This window comes from Rhincodon typus, chromosome 20 (genome assembly GCF_021869965.1).
Source record: "Rhincodon typus isolate 14 chromosome 20, sRhiTyp1.1, whole genome shotgun sequence".
Taxonomy (NCBI): Eukaryota; Metazoa; Chordata; class Chondrichthyes; order Orectolobiformes; family Rhincodontidae; genus Rhincodon; species Rhincodon typus.
This window is the reverse complement of record NC_063351.1, coordinates 28777856-28801403: the sequence shown is the minus strand read 5'-3', so window position 1 is coordinate 28801403 and position 23548 is coordinate 28777856. Positions and strand designations below refer to the sequence as shown.

The 23548-nt window shown below is 39.4% G+C and overlaps 1 protein-coding gene across 1 annotated transcript in view; it reads left to right on the top strand.

Annotated features, from left to right (window-relative positions):
- htra1b (HtrA serine peptidase 1b) overlaps window positions 1-22308 on the top strand; it is a 40758-nt gene extending 18450 nt beyond the window's left edge. The window contains exons 4-9 of the mRNA XM_020531095.2: window positions 9823-10017; window positions 10119-10151; window positions 10445-10559; window positions 14830-14887; window positions 17585-17680; window positions 21948-22308. Of these exons, the coding sequence (XP_020386684.1) occupies window positions 9823-10017; window positions 10119-10151; window positions 10445-10559; window positions 14830-14887; window positions 17585-17680; window positions 21948-22116 (666 nt within the window). The 3' untranslated portion in view covers window positions 22117-22308. The remainder of the gene's footprint in view (window positions 1-9822; window positions 10018-10118; window positions 10152-10444; window positions 10560-14829; window positions 14888-17584; window positions 17681-21947) is intronic.
- Window positions 22309-23548: the final 1240 nt, after the last annotated feature.

Below are 23548 nucleotides of genomic sequence, written 5' to 3'. Positions count from 1 at the left end.
TATTAGTGATTTAATGAAGACTTAATACTGTTTGAAAATGTGATGCCTTGACTGCTTATAGCTTGCTTGAGCAGAGTGTACGAGTTCTAAAATATGTCACTTGTACGAGTCAAAATTGGAATTGAGATTTGGCTTTGTATTACTTGGCTTTCTATTTTCAGGGACTGGAATAATCCTCACTTCTTGCTTACCACTGTGTTACTCCAAGGTTAACTATGAAACAAGAATATTGGCTAGTTTTTTTTTAAACCTTCTTCTGTTTGGTGACCTTGAATTAAAAGTAACTGAGCGTAGTGAAATTGCTTGTCAGCAGAATAGATGAACAGCACATCTGTAGCTTTAAGACTCAATCCAGCATTTAGCCAACAGCCAGTATAAAGTATTTGACATCTGTAGAAGTAAATTTGGGGCTGGCCAAGAAATCTACTGTTCAATTACTCCTACTTGTCATTGAATGAACAGAGATTTAGGTGGGAAACAGCACACTGTTTCAGCTCAAATATGTTTATTGATGATGTAGCAGATGTTTCATTAGAAACCCCATAACAGTACTTTTTCTGAAGTGAGCACATGTTGAGTAATTATTTCTGCGTAATGATGTGGATACCTATCCCTCCCTCTGCTTTTCTCTGTTACCAAGCTGTATTTTAAATTATGTTTGAAATGTCATTCTGACACACTTTAGATTCTGTACAACAGCTGTGAGGAGGTAAGCAGGTTGTTTAACTGAGTAGGAATCTTTGCTCCCATGTTGAAATGCTGCAATGACTGATGTATCTGCATCTTAATGTTGACCTACTTTGTCCCAACAATTTCCTCCTAAATTGGTTGAACTTGCTCCACTTTTAGGCTTTTTTTATGCTTCCCATACCACTTCTTTAATCCTTTGATCTCTTCTTGTTCTTTGGTGTCATGATTAATTGAACTTATTGCAGTCTTTTTACTCATTCATAGGATGTTGGCATCCATACACAGGCTGGCCTTTTTGTCCATTTCTACTTGTCCTTGAGAAGATAGTGATGAGCTTCCTTCTTAAACCAGTGCAGTACTTGGGGTGTAGATACATGCACAATACTATTAGGAATGAGTTTTAATCTTACCTGTGACATTTCCTATTCCCCATCTTAGCCTAATACAGGTTAGTCTACGGGTGGTTCTCCTATAACACGATAATTGCGTTCTTGTGTGACCTTGCACTATGGAAAATCACATTATAGGGAAATGGCTACACCTGTAAAGCAGAAAGTTTGTGTTATCTAAACAGCATTCACTATTCATCAATTGCATTACAGCCAATTCGCATTAATGAAACACATTTTAGCAGAACTTACCTGTATGTCACTTCTTACATGCTGTCATTGTGCTTCTTTCCTTGTTCCTCTTGTCTCTCTTTTTTCATTACTGTACCTTGTTAAATACTGTTCGTCTCAAAACTGAGGGGTTTTAGAGGAATACTTTCTACAGTAAAGGTCAAATGATTTGCATTTTGTAATCAAATTCTACTTGACCAACTGGTATCTGTAGCATTGTTTTTTTGTGACATATCTATACAGCTTTCTAATGTACAACAATTGGAGAAACTTAATTGTTGTAATCTCTTTAACCTTTCTTTTTATTTGTTTTTTTCAGTTAGCCCAGCCTTTTACTGTAAATCAATTAACATTTTTTATCAGATAAAAATTGGATGATCCAGTTGAATTTAATGTCTCCAGTCACTGGTTTGGCTAATGCAGCAGGGAGGGAAATGGCAAATATAACTACCACAGGTCCCTGTTAGATCATGGACATGTTAACTTGATGCATGTATGTGTTAATTTTCACTTGTCATTCTTAAGTTAACTAACCACCTGAGGGCAAAAGGTTAGAGGATCAGAGCTAATTAAGTAGGAGCTCCATTACTGTTTGGGAACTTTACTGGGAGATTTTTCTTAAGCATTTGAAGAAATGCACAAAAAACTGATCACACAGATTATAACTGTTTTAGGACAGTTTTTGTATAACGTCATCGTATAAAGGCTACACTGCATTAATAATATAGCCTGAGCTAATTTTGGCCTTGTTATTTATTATAATTTAAAATATACATTAGCAATTTCTTCCATTCTCTACAATAAAGGTAAAGTCACCATAGTCCCAGACACCCATAGGGCTGCTCTCTCATTAGAAAGAGACGACGAGTGGTGAGTTTAACCTGAGGGTTACCTTGCTTCAGGTGAGGGATGAGGTTGAGAAGGTGGGACCTTCATGCTAACCTCAGCCAGTGCAAGAATTGAACCCATGCTGTTGACCTCACTGCACCACAAACCAGTCGTCCAGTCAACTAAGCAGAAAGCTAAAATATAGCAGGTAGGAGATGTAAATAGACCCCATTGTGCAACACTCAAGGCAGGCAACATCTGTTGGGAGAGAACCAGTAATTCAAGCCAGTGGCGTTAATGAGACCTGAGAGTGTAAGGAAATAATGTGGTCAGCACTACAACCTTTCAATAGCCTTTTCTTTCAGGAAAAGTGACTGGCTGTGAAACATGACTGGATACAGTAAAAGCTAAATCAGTAAGTTGCGTCCAGTTACTACTTCCTTGATCACTTTATATGCCATTATTAAACTGCAACAGATTGTGAAGCATATTTGCCATTGATTTGCATTAAATTTATCTAGAAATTCTGCAACACAAGGCAAGTTTGATCATGTATGTCTTTTAAGTAAATTATTCTGCATGAAATCACAAAGCCCAACTCACATTTCTCACATGCCAGACTCTGATCATGTTGAAGGAGAAGTCTAGGTGAATTGCAAACATTAAGCAGCTAAATAATAAGTGTTGTTATGATAGTATCTTTGTATATGACTGAGAAATTTAAGGAGAATTTGAATTCAAAAGCATTCTTCTCTATTCCAGGTGACACAAAGTACATCTGGGCATTTGATTTTCAATAAACGTGTCAGTGGTTTATTGGTGTGAAAACTGTAGCTTAGTGCTCCACATTTAGTCTGTTGTTATCAAACTGGTACTTTGGAACTTGTTGAATTTATTATTTTTACAATCAGCAGTCCTAATATTTCACAGCAGCAGTTACAACACAGAATTTATGGTAGACCTGTCATTCTGATGGCTGAAAATAATGGGTATTTAACTTCCTTAGTTTCTTGAGTTTGAAAAAGGAGTTGGAAATTTAATGTCTTCCCTCAAGGTGAGTTTACGGGCATGGCACATTTAATTGTTCGATGGCTTCATTGCTGTGCAGGGACGTGACTGGTTTCATGCCTCTGCCCGATGAAGTGTGCCGTGGGAAGGCTTATGGGCAACCTTCCTGTCCTATTACCAATTGAAGCTCTTAAATGGGCAATTAATGCCCAATTAAAGACCTCATCCCACCACTGCAAGTCTTCAAAAAGCAGCGGACACCATGTGGAAACTCAAAAAGTAATTGTGTTGTGTTTACTTGTGGACCTCTGGTGAATGTGAGTTCCCTAGCTGTGCCTGATTGAGGGATCTGATATTAGAAAGGGGGTGCCTTGAAGGTCTGCCCAGACCATGACCTGTTTTCCCATTTGTGGACTGGGTCCTTTGATATGAGGCTGTTCTGTGGGTGCAATTCTGGCAGCAGCCACTGCTCCCCCTAGAGGCGCTGCCTGCAATGCACAGCAGCCAGCCTACTGTATTTCAGAGAATACGGTTTATGCTCCCAAGTCCCATGCCTTGGAAGATCCACTACGGTCCACATTAAGCGCCTGACAGGCAGCCTAGGAAACAGGCTTTCCTCAAAGTAGCTGAGGCACAGCTGTCCAGGAGGTGGGAGATGTACTGATTGCCTGCATTAAATTATGCACATAGCCATTCATCTGCATTTGATTCAGGATGAATTGGATACATAAACATATTTATTACTGACATCTGATGCAGCTTGTATTATCATCACTGCTATGCACATAACTTCAGAGATATAAAATCCACTGCTAGTATTACTTATACATCCGTTTTCTTTTAAAGCTACTTCTGTGAGAATCAAATATTTAAATTCACATTTTCAGGGTTCTGCTCAGTTACCCTCAAACTCATGAGTTTTGCTACATTCACACAGCTGCATGTAGGAGTCTGACAAGAATATCATCTTTCTGTTTGCTCTTGAAATTCTTGAATTAGTGATTTAGTTGCAAAGATTGAATAGTCAAATCACCCAATTATAGTTAAATTCCTTGTTCTTTTTCTACAATTTCAACATATCTGCTGCTGTCCACATTTTATTCATATGAGAAATGAAGAATTCAGGATATTTTAAAGAAGTTATGGGGTGATGATTGGTAACTTTAAAGCAACGTTTCCATTTTATTACGACTTCACATCCTCTAAATATATATCTGCTTTGTTCGTGGTTCAAACGGCCAACTAGGGAATAAATTTAAGTGGCTGCATTTGAGATGGATTCTCCATTTTCTCCATGAATGGAGCTGCAGAAACAGGGAAACTTTGTTTGGCTAGCCAGCTGTATATTAATTAAAGTTTACAGAGTAATTTCATTTACCTGCATTCCAGATATCCTCTTGCTCTGTATATTTGCCAGATTTTTTTCACAAAAGAGCGTTGAGTAAGAAGTTGTTTCATTGCATAGCCAGATATAAAAAAAATTTGACATGAAGTAACAGAAAATAAGATTGATTTAATGATTATATTAACTTAACTCTCTCACTTAGCTCGCTTGTGCAAGTCCAAAGCTGTCGTATTGCCAGCTCTTAATGGCCCAGAGAATACAGCTGGGTACAAGTTAATTAGAAACTGCTGGGATTTGCTGTAAGTAAAGGTAGATTTTGACAGGTTCATAGAATTAGTGAGTCCTTTCTGTTAATAAGTCCCAGTTTGCTGCATGAGAAAACAGCAAGCATTTATACATCTCTTGGTCAATGTAAAGGCAGCTTCAAGCTTTTGTATTGATGGTCAACTAACTGTACTCTCTATTGCCTTGGTTTTATTTAGAGCTCTACAGTCTCTCAACATTGAGATAATATGCTTAATTATCTGTGAAAATAGGAAACTTTCACATTTTTCCTACACTATACTCCAACTACCACATCTATATCAATTTGTTGAACCTATGTTTTTGTATCCTCCTTTATAATATTCTATCTATTTCTTTGTCATCAGCAAATTTGTGAACTATTCCTTCATCCCTTCATCTAAGTCATTGAAAAATTGTGAACAGTTGAGGTTCCAGATAGCGATTTTTCTCCATTTGTTGCACCTTGCCTGAAAATGACTCCTTTATGTCTACTCTCTGCTTCTTGTTAGCAAGCCAATGTTCTATTCATGTCAATGTGCTAGTCACTATAGCTTGAGCTTTTATTTTCCACACTTTGGTATGGCACTTTATCAGTTGTTTTCTTGAATTCTTAGTACAGTACATCCACTGGTTTCCCATTGTCCACAGCACTTGTTACTTCTTCAAAGATATGATCAGGTCAAGTCTGATTTTGTCTCCCATGATATCCACATCTATGTATTTTGAGCAGTAATCACTCAAAATAGCAACCACACTCAAGTGAAGGAAGTGCCAACGTAGTGGTAATGTCACTGGCCTAGTAATCCAGAGGCTCCGGTTACTGCTCTGGGAAAATGCCACCATGGACAGTAGTTGATGAAATTTGAATTCAGTTAATAGATATGGAAATAAAAGCTGGTGTAATTAGTGACCAAAGTCGCTGTAAAAATCAATCTAGTTTACTGAAGTCCTTAAGGAAGGAAATCTGCCTTGCCTTATCTGGTCTGTATGTGACTCCAGAACAACAGCAATGTGGTTGAATCTTTAATTCCCTTGGATATGGCCTAGCCAGCCACTCAGTTGTACAAAGCTGATACAATGTCCAGGAAAAGAAAGGAAATCGGGTGGACAACCCAGCATCGACCTAGGCATTGGCAATGGCAATGGCAAGGCCATTGTTGTTGACCCTGCAAAGTTCTCCTTGCTAACAGCTGGGGGCCTGTACCAAAACTGGGAAAGCTGTCTCGGAGGCAAATCAAGCAACAGTCTGAAATAGTCGTGGAATTGTACCTTTCAGACAGTATACCCTACACCATCTCCTCTATTCCTGGATATGGTGCACAAACAGAATTTGGTGGAAAAACTCAGTGGGTCTGGTAACATCTGTGGAGAGGAAAAGAGACAACATTTTGGGTCCAGTGACCCTTCTTCGGAACCCTTCTTCTGCCCCATCCACCAGACGTGGTGGCATGTTGTTATAGGTTGATGTGGAGGTGCCGGTGTTGGACTGGGGCAGACAAGGTCAAAAATCACATGACACCAGTTTATAGTCCAACAGCTTTACTTGAAGACAAAAGCTTTCAGACTCTCATTCCTTGAGGTGGCATCAGACGCGGAATTTATAAGCAAAAGATCAAAGGGTCATAAAACTGATGCAGTGTTGAACAAATCTAAGATGGCTTAGGGAGTAGGGAGCTGCCGTAAGAGTCCTCTGACAGTTAGTCTGGACCCCGTGAAGTCTCAGCTTCAGGTTTGCAACAGACATTGAGACACATACCTTCTTGTCCTTGTCCTAAACAATCTACCTGCTGCAGATGCATCTGTCCATTCAGCAGATCAGATCTAAACTCTGCAATCCTGCCACATTCAGTCATGAATGGTCTTGGCCAATTAAACAACTTACTGGAGGAGAAAGCTTCAAATTTCCATCCATAATGACTGGCTAACACAGCAGTGCAAAAGATAAGGCTGAAGCACTCGCAACAATCAAGGCTTATTTGGGTACTTTCTGTACCAAGGTAACTTATCGTAGTGTTTAATAGTTCTGTGCTAATTCTTCAATATGTTCCATGCTGGATTGTTACCTTGGCACCTCTCCTTGCCTTCCTGTTTCTTGGTTACAGGGTGGCATGAGGTACTGAAACAGGAAGTGAATCAAACTGAAGAAAATAGAAGTGTATGTAGTTAGACCATTAAATTAGAATAAAGTTACCAAGACAAACAGCAAGGACTCATGAGGTAAAGCATCACTTTTTCAATTTTGCAGCAGGTTATTAGAACAGTTAGGGTAAATGCATCAATTTGTAAAGTTAAAATTCTGTGAAATTAGCAAAGAGCTATTAATACCCAAAGCTAGTTTTAGGATGGCAGATCATTTGTTTCACTATTATTCCTCATTCCAGTTATGAAGAAGAAAAACATAGATTTCATGATGTTATATCTCAATAATTTTACGTTTTACTCACTGCATTTCATTGGAAGTACAGACTCCAAGGAATGAGACTTCTCCATTTAAATAAAAACTTCAGGAATTTAAAAAATAACCTGCATACAGAAAATTGTGTTTGAGTTGGCAGTTTTATTAAATCAACTGACGGAAGAATTTTTCCACCATGATGTTGGGTTTGTGAAAAATGCACTGAGAAAAATTAGCTGTTATTACTGAGTTAGTTGACTGAGAACCTCATGAAGGATCAATTTGCAAAGTAAACTAGGAAAGACTTCAATACCTTTTTTTAAATAGTCTCACCCTAGGGTACAGATTTTTGAATGCATCCATCATTGATAGACTTTACATTTTAGATTTCATAAATGCAATATCTCAACTAGTCAGCTCAGTTGTCAGTGGTTGAAAATAATTAATTAACTTTCTGGAAGTTTACCAAATCACTTTAGCCAGCTGTGCAATCATACCCTTCCTATTCACACTACTCTCTCTGTGAAAAAGTTACCCCTCAGGTCCTTTCTCAATCTCCCCCCCCCCCGCCCCCGCACTTTGAACCTATGTTCTCTAGTCTTTGGATTCCCCATCCTAAAACAAAAAAACCCATACCGTTCATGATTTTTATAAACCTCTGTAAAGTCACTCCTCAGTCCCTGCTGCGCCAAGAAAAAAAGCCCCAGCCTATTTAACCTCTCCCTATAGCTCAAAACCTTCAGTCCGGGCAATATCCTTGTAAATCTTCTCTGCACCCTCAAGTTTAACAACATCCTTCCTGTAGAAGGGCAACCAGAATTGTATGCAGTATTCCAAAAGTGGCCTCACCAATGTCCTGCACAACCGAAACATGACATCCCAACTCCTACACTCAGTGTTATGACCAATAAAAGCATGCATACCAAAAGCTGCCTTCACCACTCTGTTGACCTGTGACTCCACTTCCGAGGAACTATGCAGCACTCCTGGGTCTCTTTGTTCAGGAACACTCCCCAGAGCCCTATCATTAAGTGTAAAAGTCCTGACCTGGTTTGCCTTACCTAAATGTAACACCTCCCACTTATCTAAATTAAACTCCGTCTGCCACTCCTCAACCCATTAGCCCATCTGATCATGGTCATGCTGTACTCTGCGGTACTCTTCTTTGCTCTCCAGTACACTACCTATTTTGGTGTCATCTGCAAACTTACTAATCACATTTCCTATATTCACATCCAAATAATTTATATAAATGATAAAAAGCAGTTGACCCAGCATCGATCCTTGTGGCACACCGCTGGTCACAGGCCTCCAGTTGGAAAGACTACCTCTACCACCACCCTCTGTCTCTAACCTTCAACCCAGTTTTGTATCCAGTTGGCTGGCTCCATTTGGATCCCATGTGATGTAACCTTACTAATCAGTCTACAATGCGGAACCTTATTAACTGCTTTGCTGAAGCCCGTATCAACAATGTTTACCACTCTGCCTTCTTCAATCATCTTTGTCAACTCTTCAAAAAACTCTTTCAAGTCAGTGAGATATAATTTTCCACTCACAAAGCCATACTGACTGTCCCTGATCAGTCCTTGCCTTTCCAAATGTAAATCTTGTCCCTCAGAATCCATTCCAACAATTTACCCATCACTGATGTAAGGCTTACTGGCCTATAGTTTCCTGGCTTTTCCTTGCAGCCTTTTTTAAAATAATAGCACCAAATTAGCTAAAATCCAGTCTTCCGGCACCTCCGCTGTGACTGTTGATACAAATATCTCAGCAAGCGACCCAGTTATGTATTGATCTTTCCAAAATCAGGTGAACAAGAATGAAAAAGACTTCAATTTGGATATTGTCTGCGGCACGTGGCAATGTCACTGATCTAGTAATTCAGAGGCCTAGGCTAATTCTTTACGGATGTGGCTGCTGATAGAATTTAAATTAAATACCTAAATGTAGAACATTAAGAAATGGTGACTACAAAAATGTTGGTATAAAAACCCATCTGATTTACTAAATATCCTTGCCCGGTCTGACCTGCACGTGACTCTTAGACCCACAGCTATGTGGTTGACTCTTAACTGCTCTCTGAAATAGCTTAACAAGCTGACTTAGTTTCAAGGCAAATGAAGGAGGGGTAACATGTGCTAGCTACAACAATATGTATATCTCCTGAAAGAATACGTTTCCCCATTTTTCCCAAATATTACCCACCTTAGGCTCAATACCCCTTCACTATTCCTAGGGGAAAATAAATGGCAGAGGAAAGAACTTCATACCCAGTGCTGCCTTTGTTGTTAGTATACTGACCATTAATAGTTGAACAAAGCTTTTAGTTTAAATGAATCACCTCGTAATTTTTCTGTGTAAATTAGAGGGCCTCAGGCCTGCTCCAAATGTGATGCTGCTGGCAAAGTCAGGAGCTTACTATTAAGATAGGAACATATGCCCCACCAGTCTGTAGTTTGGCCCAGAATATTTAACGAACTTTGTCATCAAGTACCCCACCTATTTTTTTGGATTTTGGAGAATGTGAGAGATTTAGACATACCATGATTTTTTAATTAATCATATATTTCTCATAATGGCTTACAGTATTTATTTCACAGTGTAACCAAGCAACCGTCATAACAGTTTTGCTATTTTGTTGCTAGGGTAAGTTGCCAGTGCTGCTGCTAGGCCGCTCCACAGACTTGAGACCTGGCGAGTTTGTGGTGGCCATTGGAAGCCCTTTTTCCCTACAAAATACAGTGACCACAGGAATAGTGAGCACAACTCAGCGAGGAGGAAAGGAGCTGGGCCTTCGAAACTCCGATATCGATTACATTCAGACGGATGCGATTATCAATGTATGTTTGACACAGATGCACTTTTTGCAGGAAAAAAATTTACTCAAACTTTGCCATAAATCATATTTTGATTTGAAAATTATTTCTCTTCTATTCCGTAGTATGGAAACTCAGGGGGGCCATTGGTCAATTTGGTAAGACTGTTTTCTTTCTGATTTGTGTGATAACAGCCTAATTTTCATTTAAGCTTTATTGCTGTTTTTCTCTTTAGTTCTAGTTTTATGCTAATCTTTCAAAGTAGTTTTCTTTAATAGTTATTGGGGTTTTAAACCTAACCCTGCATTAACACTTAGACAGAAATATACATTACCACTCCACATTTCTCAATTTCTTTGAACTTTGTGGGGATTTCTATCTAATGCAAATAAGTTTCTCTATTCTGACAAAATAACCGGTTAATTGCATATCTGTACATTGTTTCATTTAGGATGGTGAAGTTGTTGGAATTAACACCTTGAAGGTGACTGCTGGAATATCATTTGCAATTCCATCAGACAAAATTCGACAGTTTTTGGTGGAATCGTATGACCGACAAGTGAAAGGTATGCATATATTTTTGGTTCTTTAACATAATAAATTGTATAAAGCCCTGTTTGCAGCTGTGCGGTGCCATTTTAAAATTTTCTTCTGGATATTGGAAGCTTATAAAACCTAAAATCAATGTAGTTAACCCATCAATTTTGTGGTGAGATCATGTCCTGGCTCTCTGTGCTGTGAAGTGTTTGGCAGCAGAGATTTCCCAAAAGGAGAATTCTCCTGAAGCAGAGTTGGATACAAAGGTTAGCATGTGTTGTTCTTGTCCAGCAATTAATTGCAAACTTCTGCTGTTGGTATCTGGGACCTCTTGCTGCTTGTTCAGTAGGACAGAGGAGGGTAGCTGGTATGAAACAATGAAGAAACCATACCAAAGCATTGGTAAATGATAATTCCAGAAAATACAAATTGGTTCTCAAACGGAAAACTTTCTGACCGCTCAGTTGGTTACCATGTTGGTTGTTCCTGCCTGCAATCTGAATTCTTATCCAACCTAGGTTGAAGCACTTAAAGTAATTTTACTTTCTGTCCATTGTGACTGTGGATTTGTACACTGGATCTGGCCAGTTGCGCATCAATTCCTAGTGGGCGCAAGACAGCTCACATTTGAGTAGCTCAGACAGAAATATTTAACCCTTTCTAAAGGAAAATGTATTAATAGTTTGATGCAGAGGAAGATGCGGACATATATACAGATACCAGAGATATGGAAATCATTCTGAATTACTCTGTTAAAGAGTTGATTATGTTGCTTTGGTATGAATGGGCTTTGTTGTAGCTGGGTCCTTATTCAAGCAGTTCCAGGACAGCTACAGCATACGTATCTGCCTGACGATATGGAAAATTATACAGAAATGTCCTGTGCAAAAAGACCGGAGCAAATCAATCCAACTAATTACTGCCCAATCAGGCTACACTCTCTTGTCAGCAAAATGACAGTTGGGGTCATTTGACAGTGCTAGTAACTAGAAATGTCTGAACAATAATCAGCTCACTGATGTTAACATTGGGTTACACAAGGGCCAGTCAGCTTCTGACCTCACTATAGATTTGTTTTAAACATGGACAAAGGAGCAATTCACTTCCTGAAAAGATGGTGGAAACATAGTACTTGAATATTTTTAAGGCAGAGGTAGAAAGATTCTTATTAACCAAGGGGTGAAAGGTAGTAGGCAGGAATGCAGATTTGAGGAAACAATCAGATCACCCAGACCTTCTCATGCTCCTTGTTTGTTTGTATATTCACGTGCTACAAATCAGACAGGTTACTGCAACCAAGTGGGCTTTTGAAGAATTGTTAGCTTGTATTTTCTCTCCTTTTACGTTCTTCTCTCTGCCTTTGATGTGCACTTGTTTCCAGAGGAAGCTATACCTTTCTTCAGTTGAGGCCTTTTCTAGAATACTGTATCCAGTTCTTGTCGGCCAGTTACGGGGAAGATATTATTAAGCTGGAGAGGGTTCAGAAGAGGATTTACCAGGATGTTGCCTGGTATGGAAAGTTTGAGTTATAAAGAGTGGCTGGATAGTTTGGGACTTTTTTCACTGGAGCATAGGAGGCTGAGAGACAACCTGATAGAAGTTTGTAAAATAATGAGGGGTATAGATAGAGCTAATGGTAGTTGTCTTAGGATGGGGGATTTCAAGACTGGGGGGCACATTTTTTTTTAAGTTGAGAGAAGAGAGATTTAAAAAAGACATGCAGGGCATATTTTTCTTACACAGAGGGTAGTTTGCACATGGAATGAACTTCCTGAGGAAGTGGTGGATGTGGGTACAGTTACAACGTTTGAAAGACATATGGATAAGTACATGAATAGGAAAGTTTGCGGGGATATGGGCCAAAACACACAGGTGGGACTAGTTTAGTTTGCGATTATGCTCAGCATGAACTGGTTGGACCGAAGTGTCTGTTTTGGTGCTGTATGACTCTGATTCTATTTGGCTGTAATAGATGCCGCAGTCCTGGGGGGTTTTCTCCTAGGATTCCATGCTGATATTAAAGCTCCAAAGTGAAGCCTTCAAAGTGTCCTCGGGGCCATGAGAATGCACCTCAGACTTGAATGTCCCATACAAGTTTTCCTTTGGTAAGTGAGTGTCGGGCGTTCTGTCTACATGGCAGCCCAACTCGGTTGTGATGCTCTCAAAATGGTGTAGATGTTTGGCAGGCCAACTCAGGCAAACACCTCATTGCCTGGTATTTTGCCCTGTCATCTGAACTACAGAAACTTCTGAAGGCAGTTCAAGTGAAAGTATTAGAGTTTTTTGTCCTGACGCTCGTGCACAGTCGAAGAACAAAGTGGGCAGGATAATTGCTGCGTTGGCTCTGTTTGGTCTGCAGATGTACTCTTGTTTCTTCCACACCTGCTGTTCGAAGTCTGGCAAAGACTGCATTTGCTTTGGCAATTCACGCACATGTCTCACCATCCATCGAGAGAGCCCACTGCAGTGAGCTACTGAGATAAGTGAACTCGGCCACTGTTGACAGGTTCTGGTCATGGACTGAAACCTGGGGCTTGAGAGAAGATTTTCTGGAGCAGGCTGGTACATTACTTCAGTTTTCTTTTGTGCTGATGGTAAAGCCAAAGTGTTCACCTCCATTGCCGAACAAGTTCATGCTACGTTGCATGTCCAGCTCTGATCCTCTAGTTAGTACAGTCCTCTTCAAACAGAAAATTGCCAAGTATGGCGTTGCTGGAATCATCTCAAATCTCTAATACTGTGTTTGTGTTTGTGAAATGACCATTGTAACCATTAGGCAGTATAGCAGGCTTCAAGAAGGTGTGACAATTAGGTAACAATCACAGCCATGTGAAGGAGGTAAGAACAGTCATCAAGTAATAAATGGCAAGGAAGCAATAATAATGGAAAAGAAACGGAGACAACATTGATGTGAAAGAAACATGGGCAATAATAGTGCAACACGGAAGTGGGAGTTGGAAGTGTGCAATTAACACACGTCGTGCATCAATGAGGTAAAGGAGCTATCAACTGCCATTTCAAAATTCCAATTTACGCAGATGGGTTAACACCCAAAATCAAGGACCCTCACCAATTTGGGGGTCGGGGGAGGGGGAACTGGGTCCTCAAACAAATGTGGAGCACTCATTAAAACCCACAAATGAAAGAAAAAAAGCAAATAAAGCAGAGAAACTTCAGGCACTCCATGGCTCAAAATATTCTCTCATTTAAAATACTGTCAGAAAAGGGTGAAACAAAATCTTCAGATCTGTGTTTTAGTGGAAATGGAGAATTTTGCAGAATGGCCCATAAATCAGTTTTGTACATTTTTTTTTATATTGTCCCAGCTGTGACTCGCTGCACTAAGTGTTGCAAAGATAGTTCACCGTTCCTCAGGTTGAATAGTTAGATTGCGTCTAGAATTCTAGGTACGTTAGAACATTAATATGTACTGATTCTATTTGTCCTTGCAAGTGCTGACAGGCGCTAAATTGTATTTCTTTTGATGCAACTGTTTAAATTTGGATTCATATGCGACAATGCTGTCAGATTTCGAGCTAGAGCTTATGTTTGATGTCAGAGTACAAGAACCAATACTTGAGACCACTTTTAATGGCATTATGTTATCCATTGCCTATTTTCAAAAATGTCTTCAAATAAGTTTGATTCCTAATGGCTCAGACTCCTAACCATTACGCAGATAAATTGAAAGAATGGACAAGACCTAAGTGGAAGTTCTGTCCATCTGCAATGTTTGAAATTACTGCCAGACATTCATTCATAGCATGGACAAATTGTTCCCTCTTTCATAACTGTAATATTGTCAGTTAAAACAAGAAATCTATTAAGCAATAGCTTTGCAATCAAGAACATGTTGCTAACAGTACCACATTTACGCTGGAGGATAATGCCAAGATGTGTCCTGACTGAAAGCCTTTAATGCAGGTCTCAAACAGTACAAATACCATTTTTTTTTTGTTAACCTCAAAGATTACCACTTTTGGGCTGGAACAATTTGAGGGACAGATGCACTATTCCTTTCCTAATTATGTACTAAATATTTCTGTCAGGATTTCTTCACTTGCTATGTGTAGCAATATTAAAAATGTCTTTTTTTGTGGGAATTTCCACTGCTAAGTGTCTCTGAAATTGTAAGGTTAATGGAATGACGTTTATTTTCTGATGGCCCAGTAATATTCTAATAGATACATTTGAAAATCTAGACAGACAATAATTTATGTAAAATGTGTTCAGAAATCTAATGTTTGCCAGAAAGAGATTCTTTTCCAAGTAAGTTTATTTTATTGTGTTGTTTTTCAGGACAGGTTCCAATAAAAAAGAGGTATCTAGGAGTTAGGATGATGACACTTACCCCTAGGTGAGTAAGCCTGAGAGGTATTTTTGCGTAGAACAAGGTATTTTTGAATAGAGGTAGGTACAATAAGTTAGTTCTTAAAGGATAGCGATTTGTGTCAGAGGTTTGTAATATGAATCCTAACCTATTTTGGCTGTTGCTGCTTCATTGTAAACAATTTATCTTCTGGAATACACAGCTGCAAGCCACTTAACCTCTTAATGGTTAATGTAATATGAATACTTGGTATTGATAGACTATTTTCCATTGGGCTGACAACATTGTAAATGTGCCACTATTGGATCAAATAGCCATTCAGCACCCCTGTGATACTGTCAAGATTTCAGCTCCGAGTAGAGACTGACACTGAAGTCTGCTACTTTGTTGGGCATTGATTTTAGTTGCTTAAGCATCACCCTGCAGTATAAACAGTTATCATATGGTTTGCCTAACACGACTCCAATTAACTGTTCAGCATTAGGATGTAATGAATGCTTGCTGCTGAATGAATATAACTTTAAAAACTGTGAAATTGGCTTAACTCTTCACTTGTTGCTAAACTGTATTAATGCAACATTTTATATTGGAGGCTGAGAGGAACCAAAGTAATGGTGACAGAATGTAAAATGGATCAAAATTTATGTAGCTGATTGCTTATGATAATTCCCATAGGTCTTGAGTGTTCTTGGAACATTGACTTGCTAAGATGGTCTGTCATCTCAGAAAAGGATTTTCAGTCATACTTGCGGAGCAATGCTATATAGGACCATACAAATGTACCTGGCAAATCCTGGCTGTTTTAGGATGTAGTCAATTTATCAAGATCAGGGAAAAACTATAAAATGACTGATTTTCTTAACATAGTTGTAATATATGTTTTCATGGATTGTAATGGGAATTTCATTAGATGCAGAACATTTCAAAATATGCAGATTCCTGATGGTGATATTTGAGAGGTGGGCTTGCAGCATTAAAGAAACCAAAGAAATTACAAGACACTACATGGATCTAAACAAAATGATGAGAATTTTATATTTGAGCAGTTTGGGGACTGAAAGTTAATGTAGGTCTTTGAGGACAAATGTGGTGGACTAATGGAATTTGCTGCAGAATTGGTCAATGGATGGTGGAGGTATCTGATTCACGACCTTTGAGAACAACAAAATCACTATCACTGTTTTAAACAAATAAACCTATATTTTTGAAATGTTCTGTATTTACCAATAAGAGGAAACATCTCCACATCTTTCTCAAGACCCCTCAGGATCTTTTATGTTTCAATCAAGTCACCTTTTACTTATCTGAACTCCAGCAGATAGAGTCCAACCTGTCAGACCTTTCCCAACAAGACAGCCCATTGAATCCAAGGAATTAGTCTGGTAAACCTCTGAACTGCTTCCACTGTATTTTCTTCCTTAAACAAAGTGGCCATTTCTATACACAGTATTCCAGATGTGATCTCACTAATACCCTGTACAATTGAAGCATAGTCTGCCTGCTTTTGTATTCACTTGCCGTCACAATGAAAATAGCATTTTACTAGCTTTTTAAATTACTTTCTGCACCTGTGTACTGGCCATTGTGATTCATGAGGAACTACAGGGAAGAAAGGGGGTATGGTTGGGAAGGTGATGGTAATAGGTGGTCTGGGGGTGGGAGGAGAAAGTGGCCCGGGGAGGAAGGGTGAACAAAGACTGTGAGGAGGGTTGTCAAAGGGGGATGCTGCACGGAGGTGGAGGCCACAGTGAGGCTACATGATCGAGGATAGGCTGCGAGTGAGTGTAAAGGGAGAAGGTGAGGCTGTGATGGGGTATGGGGGGGAGAAGGAAGCTGCAAGAGGATAGAAGGAGACTGCAAATGAGACAATAGTTTAAGACCTGTTATCCAAAGAATTCTCAGCTAATGAGGAGCCAGAAAACCTGGAACCACTGAAGTCATGAATTTCTTGCAAATGAATGTAGAATCCCTAGCTTAATGCATATGCTCAGAAGCTAGTGCATGGAGAAATATATAGTGGGGGCTATTGTAGTGAACACTGTTAATTGTTAAACTTGAATCTGAACTTAAGTTCTGAGATGCATTGAAAGTTGTTGTAACTACTGGTTAAAATCTTCTAGCTTTGTGTATATGCAATGGAAATGTATTGCTTTAATTGTTCCAGTGTTTAAGCAGGAGCATTTTGCAGCTGAAATATGGATGTCCACCAGACGTCCAACAAACCAGAGACACTAGAGGGTGAAAGAAATAGGGTGGTGTATTTTTTATTTGTGTGTGTGTGAGAGAGCTGGTCGTATGCCTAAAGATGACCATGCTTCCCTGTGGCACTTAGATAAAGAGGAATAGGGCAAGGATGGATGGGAAGCAACATTATAGGAGTGAGGAAAACCTTTAACTGAGTAGAACCAAGCAATAAAATTAGAGAAATAAATAAAGCTGACCAATCAAAATTAATGGTATGTTGGTTGCAAGTATTGAATCATTTGCATGATATTCAGTGGTATTTTGCTTTTTTTAAAAAAAAAAATTGAAACGTTGATTCAGACTGTTACCACAATAACTTCAAACATATTACCTATCCATCTCAGCATTTGAATTCAGTAACACATCATGATGGAAGATGATCTTGCTTTGACCAAAAAATAAAATCACTAAATTAAAAAGATTTGGTGCAGTTTTCTATTTGAATTTGTATAGTTTTGCAGAGTCTTAGTTGTTTTTCAGCTTTGCAAAGGAACTGAAAGAGCGCCAGAAGGATTTTCCTGATGTTAATGCTGGAGCCTACATCATCGAGGTCCTTCCGCGAACACCAGCTTCCAGGTAAGAGAAGGAAATAACTTCCGTATGTTTAAACATGCCTAGTACTTTAATCTCATTTGAATCTTTGTGGAAAGCTATTCAGTATGAAAACCATTGAGTTGCATTTCCTTTTATTCCATAATTGTGGGCATTAGGTTCAAATGCACAAAGTTCCTTAATTTTAAAGCCAGAACAAATCAAAAGTGGAAATTATTACTCAAAGATTTCATATCTTTATGCCAGCATTATTTGTGGGGCACTTTAAAACAGAGAAGCTTTCAGATTGAGGTATGATATTCTACGTAAGTAGTCAGGAGAAGGATGAGACATGTATGCTCCCAGATCGAAAATCCTGCAATTTATCTCTGAAGACTGAATCCTCCTAAAAGTAAAATTTCAGGGAATTTCAAAGGCTTGAAGATAAACCAGTTATAATTAGCATCTGGTAAAGGTAGAGTAAATACTTGCACTGGTAACTGAATTCATCATCCTCCGATCTAAATATGGGAATGTATAGATTAAAAAATCTACACGGTACAGGAATTTTCTTGCAATACTTGAGAAACATAAAAATAAATAATTATTTGAGCACTGCGTGGAATGACAATGTAAAGATGTTCTTATTACATTTAGGTGGCATATGAACTAGTGTGAAAATCTATTCTTCCCTGATTGCTGCAGCTTTTGACAAAAACTTGAGCTTCTGGATTTTTTTGTGAACTCTTGCCCAGTTGTATATCTGATGATACATCCCAATCAATGTTTTGTAAAGGAATTCAATGTGATAGGCCAAGTTACTTTAAAATGAAACAGATGGTGCTAAATTATGTGGAACTGTTTAATACTAGGCACATGCTGAGCAAAGACTTCTGGGTGTTGAAATGCCAGCAAATTATCTTGTTGTCTCCTACAAATTTTTGAAACTTAAGCTTGCACTGAAAATATATCTCATTTTTCTAGGTTAGGGAGTGTGTAAGAGTTTGATTTTGGTATAATGGATATTCTGATGACTCAAAATATTCTGAAGGATGGACAGGAGAGAATGGAATTATACAGTTAAGAGATGAGAAGGACATGGCTATGGGTGTCAGCAGCAGGTAGGCTGAGGCAGGAGTGGGGCTGAGTGATGTTATGGAGCTTGAAGTAAGTGCTCTTAGCAATGGAGCAGCTGTATAATCTCAGGCATGCTTCGCAATGGTTGGCATGGATGTGAAAAGGTCTCGATTAGAGTGAAGGATGCAGGAGATGAAATGTGCTATTGTGGTGGTTTACAGATCGTGCAGATTGTGAATTGTGGTGAGTTGCGTTCTGAGTGACCTCTGTCTTTAAAAGGGTTCCAAACAGTGCAGCCCCAGAAAGTAGCACAGATGGGGAGGTAAAGGCCTAGTGGTTTTATTGCTGGACTATTAATCCAGAGACCCAGACAAAGTTCTGGGGCCCCAGGTTTGAATCCTGCTTCGGCAAATACAGAGCAGCTGCATGATATTTTCTCAAAAGTGAGACAATAATAAGACTGGTACAACAGGGAAATGACAGGGTAGAGTGTCAAAATTAGCATTAAAAAATGTACAAATGGATAATTAAAGGAATGCTGTCAAACTGCAAACTTAGATTCCAAGAGTCGCAGGCCACCTTCAACAGCATGTCAGGGCAACATTTTTTAAAAATTATTCATGGCGTGAGGGCGTCACTGGCTAGGCCAGCATTTATTGCCCATCCCTAATTGCCCAAAGGGCAGTTAAGAGTCAACCACATTGCTGTGGGTCTGGAGTCACATGTAGGCTAGATCAGGATGGCAGTTTCCTTCCCTAAAGGACAGTAGTGAACCACATGGGTTTTTCTGACAATGTACAATGGATTCCATTAGTCTCTTAATTCCAGATATTTTCTAATTGAATTCAAATTCCACCATCTGCCGCGGCGGGATTCAAACCTGGGTCCCCAGAACGTTATCTGGGTCTCTGGATTAATAGTCCAGTAATAATACCATTAGGCCATTGCCTCCCCATCTGAGCTGCTCTCTGGGGCTGCACTGTTTGGAACCCTTTCATGGGCAGAGGTCACTTGGAACCCAACCCACCACAATTCACAATCTGCGCCCAGAATTTGCCTCCTGCCAAAATACGCAGCGATTATGGGTGTCTTGCAGGTAGTGAAATCATATGATTCAGGTTTTGTGAGCAGAGATTAGAGATTTGCCTCTAAATGATACATTAGATACCTTTGAAACTTGCCACAAGTTATTGTGCTTGGAATGTATTAGAGGGTCGCAGTTTGATGACGTGGGATAGGCCATTTAGGACTGAGATGATGAAATTGCTCCGCCCAGAGAGTGGTGAACCTGTGGAATTTTCTGCCACAGAAAGCAGTTGAAGCCAAAACATTGAAAGTTTCAAAGAAGTAGTTAGACACAGTTCTTAAGGCTAAAGTGATCAAAGGGTACGGCCGAACGTGAGAACAGCGTACTGAGATGGACCATCAGCTATAATCATATTGAATGGCCTACTTCTGTTCCTATTTTCTATATCTATTTTTCTATTAAGTGAGCAATCTTTCTCCATATTAGATACTTCCCACAGTTATTTTTAGTATCTTATGCATTCATTTGTTCAAGAAAATCTTGTGAAATATTTACTTACTTCCAAATGTCCAAGTATAAATTAAAATTAAATTAAACAGTTATTTGAAAATAAACATAGCTAACTAAAGATAAATGAAGGAAGTCGAACAAATTGTTTATTAGCAATTACGTAGTTAGTTTCTGACTCCTGTGATTTAGAGTGGATTGTTCTCAGGACCTTTTATATTTGGACCTATCTTGCTGAAATACCACTAGTGTTCAAGTCATCTAATTGTCCCTTTGCAGTTTTTCTTGGACAGTCAATGAAGTTCAGTTTATTTGAGTAAGCGTGAGTAGAGCAGAGGCAGTGCATTCACCAGCAAGTTGATATGCTGACTATTTGAATGCATGCCAAACAGCTAACTAAAAGGGGAAAAGGAAGGGAAGGTACTATCTCAGGACCTTCGTCTCACCACCTCCCCAAGTTTGTTGCTGTGCCTCATCCAATAATGTTGATAGTATAGTCTACTAGAGACATGAGCAATTGCAAAATGGCCAGCCCTCATTCTGTTTTGTACAAGTTTTATTTCATTTTCAACATTTATCAGTTGACTTCTTATGTGCATGTCAATAGGGAAAAAAATCAACCCAGGAATTTAAGAGGACAAGATAGTTCCAAGAGTAGTAGCAGCTTTTGAGAGTTTTTAATGCAAGTTAAGGGAAATGCAGTGGCGCTTCTGCTGACATTGGGAGATCCAAAGCAAGTAGTCATGACTTTTCTTCAGAAATAAATGTTATGTTGGACTCAACATTCACTGTTCTTCTGTCTCTACAAATGCTACCAGAACTGTTGAGTTTCTCCAGAGCTTTTTTGTTGTTATTAGGGCAGAAGAATAATTCATAATGCTGATGGAAAATTGTCATCTTTGATGGACAGTGAGAAAGTAACAGAGATCGAGAGTATCTCTTGTAATCATCTTATTAGAAATTCTAATTCCCATGACCCCACAGCAGCTGGTATTAATGTGAACCTTAATCTCATGAAAGACCACATGACTTTCCTTCAGAGCAGAAATGTTTACACTACTGCACAGTTTCTCTAGTATTCTCTATTTGTTTCTGATTTCTAGCATCTGCAGCATTTTCCCTATCATTTGAGAAGTTTTAAAAGTGTTTTGAATTGTTTAAGGTACGGTTGAAAACAATGCTGCGAGAGCTGTAGAGACCTTGATGGATGAGCTAAGTTGGGTCAAATGGTCATAGAATCCAGGAATCTCTATGGTGTGAAAAGAGGCCATTCAGCCTATCGAGTCTGAATTGACCCTCCGCAGAGCATTACATCCACACCCCACCCCCTGCCATCTCTGTGACTCTGCATTTACCCAGGCTAATGCACCTGGCTTGCATATCTCTGGGCACTTCTGGCAATTTAACATGGCCAATCCACCTAACCTGCACAGGAAACTGGAGCAGCTGGTGGAAATTCATGCAGACACGGGGAGAATGCGCAAACCCCACTCTTGCTAAATACAGCCATCAACAATAGTTGATGGTTGTCATCCTCATGCATATTTGTCTTTTCCAGTTCCTCATTCTGCTGGCAGAAGGTTTGTGTGGTGTAAGCAGGTACAAAAACATGTTTGGAGAGCAGTAAAATGACACTGAGTCTGTCTGTATGTCAAATGAAGCCAGAATAATGAGCCATTCTCCTCTTATTTTCCTTCGCAGGGGTGGCCTGAAGGACAATGATGTGATTATTAGTATCAATAAACAATTGGTGACTTCATCCAGTGACGTCAGTGAAGCCATTAAAAAGGATCCAAACCTGTCAATAGTGGTTCGCCGAAGCAATGAGGATGTGATAATAAATGTTGAGACTGAAGAAATTGAACCTTAAAGTGAGCTGGATCTCCTTGCCAATATGACTGATATAACAAAGAATCTGGATCTACATAATAGCTTATCAACCTGTTGATACTTTATTGCACAACACCAGGAGATATCTGCAGCTTGGATATATTCCTGTCTAGGGTTACAAGCTGAGATGATCCTGAAGCTATTGAAAATTAAAACCTGTTTCCTCCTTGCATTTCCTTGATTTATCCTTTTTTTTTCAGCTTCATTGTATTGTAATCTACTTTTTATTGAAATGTCAATGCGAACAATTCACTTGCAAGAATTTTTATTTCATAATGTTGGGGATTTATACATTATTGCTATAGGTATCAAACCTCTTAAAATACAGATGTGTGCAACTGTGTGTGGGAGTCTGGCAGGTTTTAAATGTTGACACAAGTTTTTTCTTTTTGCCTTTTGGGATATTCGAATGCAATAACCTGGCTGCCCACAATATAGAGAACTTATGAAATAATTTTGGGAATGTTTGTCAAAATTTGTTCTTCACGTCCCCCTCCCTTTTGCTCCCCACCCATCCCTACCGGTTTGTGCTTGTGTTTGCTCCAAATCAGAAATTTCATAAGGTTCAGATATTAAGGAGCCAAATTACTTCAGAGAGCCATTGAAGCCACTTTTAGCCATTTCCACTAAAGGGGTTTGAGGATGAATTGCCTCTGATTTTCATTCCCATTTTAAATTAACACTTTTCCTGTTCCCACGTGGTAATTGTGCGTGTACATCAGACTTCTCCCAATATTGCTGTGTATAGATTATATTCAAAGATTGGGAAGCCTAGGACATTGGGCATGCAAAAATCCTGGTTTGTTCACTCATTGATTTTTATGTGCAGAATCGTCCAGTCATGGAGGTGGGAAGTCAACTTAATTAGGCAGGATTGTGGCATCACAGAATCCTGCTTCCATCCCACCTCTGTCTGAATTATGGTCTGGGAAGAAAGGCCCAAATTCAGCCTTTCATTGGATCTATTCCCACGTGGGCTACAGTAATCTCAACTCCAGTTGGACGAATAAGAGACAGACCACATGACTGGTAAACTCATACAGGTAGGCTGTCATTTGGCAGGAACAAGGGGTCAGGTCCCTCCATCTGTGCTAATTTGTGAACAGTTGAATGACTGGATACAGGGCAGGGCCACAAAGAGCTACCTGTCCCTGCACCCCCTCCCATATTCCCCAACCTCGGAATGCCTTCCAACCCCAAAAGGAAGACACTCAGCCAAGACCTTGGCCCTTGTGATTTTCAATGTCATCCAGGCAGCAGCCACACGCTTTGGTGACGCTGCCGAGTGTGGGAGCTGCCAGCCTCTTGTCTGCTGACAGTTCTTGCTGGGCAGGATTTCAGCTGCAGGAGAATTAATTTTCAAAGAAAGGCCCACTGCTGTCTTGCAGACTGCCTGATTGGAGGAAGATATA